A 5656-nucleotide genomic window follows, 5' to 3' on the forward strand; every position below is an offset into this window, starting at 1 on the left:
GCCGTTGCGTCCAGTTGGCCAAGAGCCTGGGAGACGCCTGTGGCAAAAAGTAACTGTCAAATGCACGGCTCCTTTAACAAGAGCGATCAGTCCGGCTCTGAGAGTCATGGCGACTACAGCGTCTAATCATTACAATATTCTCACCTCCAGCTCCTCCATCGTGCACTCGGAGCCCGGGAGCATGCAACAAGGGACGGCATACAGAGATGCACAGACACTGTTGCAAAGCGATTATACACTGCAGAGCAATGGGCATCCTCTCAGCCACGCTCATCAGTGGATAACAGCTCTGTCACACGGCGATGGGGCTCCCTGGTCCACCAGCCCCCTGAGCCAGCAGGACATCAAACCCACAGTGCAAACCGTCAGGGACGATCTGCACAATTCAGGCGGCTTACAGCATCAGGCAAGACCGCCTCATCTGGTTCACCAGCCGCATGGAAACCATCATGATGCAAGGGCATGGAGAACTACTACAGCAGCTCACATCCCTAGCATGGCAACATCTAACGGACAGAGCTTAATCTACTCACAACCCGGGTTCAGTGTTAACGACATGATTCCGGGCACAGGTCAAGGAATGCACCACCACGGTCTAAGAGATTCCCACGAAGAGCATCACAGCCCGCATCTCAGTGACCACGGGCACCCGCAGCAGCATCAGCACCAACAGCATCAGAGCCACCACGACCATTCGGATGAGGACACCCCAACCTCGGACGACTTAGAACAGTTCGCCAAGCAATTCAAACAGAGGAGAATCAAGCTGGGGTTTACCCAGGCGGACGTTGGACTAGCCTTAGGTACACTTTATGGTAATGTATTTTCACAGACCACGATCTGCAGGTTCGAGGCCCTGCAGCTCAGCTTCAAGAACATGTGTAAACTCAAGCCTCTGTTGAACAAGTGGTTGGAGGAAGCCGATTCCACTTCTGGGAGCCCCACCAGCCTAGATAAGATAGCAGCGCAGGGGAGAAAGAGGAAAAAGCGGACCTCTATTGAGGTAAGCGTCAAGGGGGCTTTGGAGAGCCATTTCTTAAAGTGCCCAAAGCCCGCAGCCCCGGAAATCACTTCACTAGCGGACAGTCTTCAGCTGGAGAAGGAGGTCGTCAGGGTTTGGTTTTGTAACAGAAGACAGAAGGAGAAAAGGATGACTCCTCCCGGGGGAACTCTTCCCGGAACCGAGGATGTTTACGGGGACACCCCGCCACACCATGGGGTTCAGACTCCTGTACAATGAACAAACACGAACCCCCTTAAACTTTTTTTTTTTCATTATTATTATTGTTTCTCTTTATTTCTCTTATAATAACAAACAGCTAAGCACTGGACTATCCAAAACGGTAGCAGGTGTTATGATATGTTTTTGACCTGTACAAGGGGAGCACCCAGGCAATGCAGTGAGTATAAAAAAAAATATCAGGCGCTGAGATAAATGGTTTGTTTCAGAAGAGAGAGACAAATAATAATAATAATAATAATAATAATAATAATAATAATAATAATAATAATAATAATACGTCCTGTAAAGATATGCCCAGCACTGTGACATGACACTGTTTAACGTGCAGCCCCCATTGTGGAAAGAATCCCTTAGAAATAGTTCTGCACCGCAGGGCAAACTAGGGTTTACATTTATACATTTTGTATAGTAGAATTCATTGTAATGCTTTGTACAGGGTATTTAAATCCACTTTCTATATGCAGAGACTATTGTCTGACAGATTGTGTATGAACAAATAAAACGCCATGTTTACTACACCAACTGGAGCGAGTTAAATAGCCTCAAATCGTCTAAGTATGTATGGACCTTACTTGGCTGGCTATCGTTATCTGTCTCCAGTGACTCCTCACTTTACTAGTATGCTAATCGGAGATGTGTTCAAATGGAATACATATAATCTCACTACTGTATGCAGGTACAAGTGCAATTGTAATAGCCTATGCATGTCATTACAGATATATGACATGCCCATGGGCAAGACCTTGACATTTTTAAAAAACGATTTTTATACATTGCCTACAACATGTACGCTACTTACACCTTAAAATAAGTATTTTTTAAAAAAAAAATTAAACATTTAAACTGCAGGTATCCAACTGCACCCACCCGAAAGAATAAGCTCACTTACCGGGTATGCTTAGGTCATTGGCACTTTTCATGTTTGGTGAAATATTTAAGTCATAGCTCAGTTTCTTTGCACACTGGGGCACTTTTATTTTAGATGATTTTTAGGACTAAACAGATTTAGCTATTCATTTATTTTTTTATCTGAAATGATTTGACAATTTTATATTAGGTTTTAATACATTCTATTTAAAGTGATTTGTATCCTGAATAGTGGCTGTTTTTTGTAGTATACAATATGTAGCCAATCACAGTCCCGTTCATTTGAGCAGCTCGTTTCTGTTTCTTGGCAAATATTATTGAAAGTAGTGTCTTTTCTAGATAGGGTTCTGTCAGTTCAGTAAATGCTGCTTGGGCATTATCTTTACAGATTTAAATCTAATGTTTACAGCAAATAGTGAAATAATATGGATACTGTAAGCATAAAGGGTTAAAACATTGGACAAATCAGCATTTCAATATAGAGATTTGTAGAAAAGGGCGCCGTACAACGATATATTTTTGCTATTATTATTTAAATATGTATAGGCCTATGTTTTGAATTAATTTCTTAACAAATAGTGAAGAGATATTTAAATATCATTTTATTTAGGGCCAAAAGGTAAAAGTCATCAGTTTTTTGTTTGTATGTTTTTAATTTTTTTTAAATGTATTGTATTGTATAAAAATGCCTGGGATCACATTATTATTATTATTATTATTATTATTATTATTATTATTATTATTATTATTATTATTATTATTATTATTAAGTTTTGTTTTCTGCAGCCGTGTTGTTCTTTTTATTGTGAGGTTCTAATGATCGTCAGTCATGCATTATTGAGAAGGCAATAAGCACTAAGCTGTAATGTGTTATCCTGATTGTAATTTATTGGAAAATAGGTTTTAGTGTTAAAATCAGGGCCGTGATATTACTAAGGGAATGAACCCTAGGCTATGATCTGGGTATAGGGATAGAAAAAATGATATGATAAATGTTATTCTAATTCTTAATTTATAAACTTTATTTAGCGATATTACCATTCACACCCGCGACCACTATTGTATATATGTGTATATTTGTCTTTTAAATTCGGGACGGGGTATGAATGGGTTGTTCTTTGTACATTTTTATTTTTATTTTATTATTATTTTTTAATTAATAAGCTGCCCAGGGAAATATTTTCATATGATTTTAAAGTGGCCTGCCTCAGTGTAATTTATTTATTTGGTAACAAAACAAACAAACAAAAAGTTTTGGGAACAATTCTTCCCTCTGTAGATTTAAAAGATTAAATTAACAGAATCAATGTGGGATGTATTTTTTTCTTTTTTATGCTTATTTTTTGGTTTGTTTAAATTCTCTTTCAAAACTTTGTTTTGGTACATTTGGGTGTGCTTGTGGGAAATAGAACAGCGCAGAGTTCATTCTATATTTATGTTAAAATAATTTCTATTGCTTACATAAAAAAGGAATTGCACAAAATTGAAAACGTCGGTCTGTTCTTGTCATTGAAATCCATTTCGCATTGTATTATCACGAATATTCTGGGTGTAAATATAAAACAATTATTCTGTTTAACAACGAACAGCATATATAGTTTATTTGCAAATATTTTCAAATCTTCCTTTGTTTAAATGAACACATTTTTTTTTATATGGTTTCAAGAGTTTAGTTCAAATATAGAGCCACAAAAATCATACGAGTTCACAACAACACAGAGCCAGTATCTACAAAATCCACAATAGATATTGCGTATACTTTTGTCTTGATATATGCTTACTCGTCTTTGCTTTCAAATTTGGACATGTGATTATAGAATTTGGGGACATTGTATGCCTTCCCGAGTGCTTTTTCTGCAATATTAATAATTTCTGAAGCCACATTTTATGCTCTTTTTTGAGTAATTGCAATAGATTCCCCATTTTTTAAAAGAGTGCATGGATAAAACTAAATGTCATATTATTCCCTACTTGTCTTTGTGTAAAAGTAGTTTTGAATTGTTTTAAGTTAATACCTATGTTGAGAAGAGTGAGATCGGGGCCTTCAAGACATTGCAACCATGCTTAATGAGTAGCTTCTTTAGTTTTCTTAAATTTCCTTCAGATATCTTACATGGAATTACTTTGATGTGTGTAGTCTCAAAACATTGTTATGGGTTTTTATAAGATGTATTCATAGTTTGTTGTTATAATTATTTTTACGTTTAGTCGATATTACAAGCGTCCCAAACAGATTCAGTTAAATGGACTTTTCATTAGTCTGGAAGTGACAGAAAGAAGCATTGTTTTGTGGCCGCAGACAGGCTGATGGGTAATGTTTAAGTAAGGTAGACATCTGAAAGTGATGGTCATTAAGTTCAAGCACTCAATTTAAAACAGGAAGCATCTGCCCTCTGCTGGCCATTACGCTGGACCTCGTGCTGGCTTTAGTTTGATAGCCACAATTTATCACAAAACATTCGGGTAAATCAATCGTTTTTCAGTAAATACTCCCAGACATTTCAAGGCAAACAAACTGCATCGGATCCTGATCCACGATTTGAATAAATTCAAAACCTGGCAGGCTATATACATTGTAAATAATATATTTTAAATGCACTAGTTAATAGCTTATTAAGGACACACGACTGCGTTGTGGTGACAGTGGTAATAAGCATATTGACATATGTTGCCACTTCGGCATTTATATTGAACACATTTAATTCACTTTCATGAAAGATGCATATCTTTGACATAAGGAAACTTTTTACAAACATATCCCAAAGTTTATTGGTTAATCTGGCATGCAACCAAATTTTGGAATTCTTAATTTCATTTCATTTTATTTTTCTCAACTCAACTCAACTTTTTTTTTTCTTAAATTAAAATATATCAATGGTTTAATTAACAACCAAGAACTCAATAACCACACAGTATACATTATCATTATTACAGTGTAAGGGTGTATCTTTGCTCTTCACATCTTCAAAATAGCTGAGAAAACACCTCTGAATTTGAAAAGAAATGCATGTGATAATTACAGAATAAAGCTAAACTGCGTCGCACAGGTTAAACCAGACATGGTATATAAGGACATGCTTTAAGACTTAAATTGGCATGTGATTCTTTAAGACATTTTGATTAACGTTAGTCGTATTCATAGCTTTAAATACAAAATGACATGCTTCTTTAAGATGTTAACGCATTATATTTCTACATTATTATCTAATATATAGGCCTACAGTTTATTTTTTTTCACATTCTAAATCTTGAAAATAAAGGGGTGCAGTGCATACAGGCATTTGTATTTGTTTGTCTAGCCTGGTTCGATTCCGTGTGAACACATTTCTATTCACTTCCTAAAAATTAAATAAAAAGTTGGCTTAAAGCTTTAACAGAAAACACTACTGGTACTTAGGTGTTCTATACAATATCCGGGACAATAACAGTATGCCAAATATCGATAAGGTGACGAATAAACTATTCCTGCAGACTATAATTTATAGCTTGTTTATGTTTCAGAATAAAATAATGTTTTTTTTTTTTTTTAAGAATCTATCTACCTAT

The 5656-nt window shown here is 36.2% G+C and overlaps 1 protein-coding gene across 1 annotated transcript; it reads left to right on the forward strand.

Moving 5' to 3' along the window:
* Positions 1-31: 31 nt before the first annotated feature.
* Positions 32-1765, forward strand: pou3f2b (POU class 3 homeobox 2b). Its single transcript, XM_059025617.1, has one exon. It carries the CDS (start codon positions 107-109, stop codon positions 1238-1240), a length of 1134 nt encoding a protein of 377 aa, XP_058881600.1. The 5' UTR covers positions 32-106; the 3' UTR covers positions 1241-1765.
* The last annotated feature ends 3891 nt before the right edge of the window (positions 1766-5656 follow it).

This window comes from Acipenser ruthenus, chromosome 6 (assembly GCF_902713425.1).
Source record: "Acipenser ruthenus chromosome 6, fAciRut3.2 maternal haplotype, whole genome shotgun sequence".
NCBI classification, from domain to species: Eukaryota; Metazoa; Chordata; class Actinopteri; order Acipenseriformes; family Acipenseridae; genus Acipenser; species Acipenser ruthenus.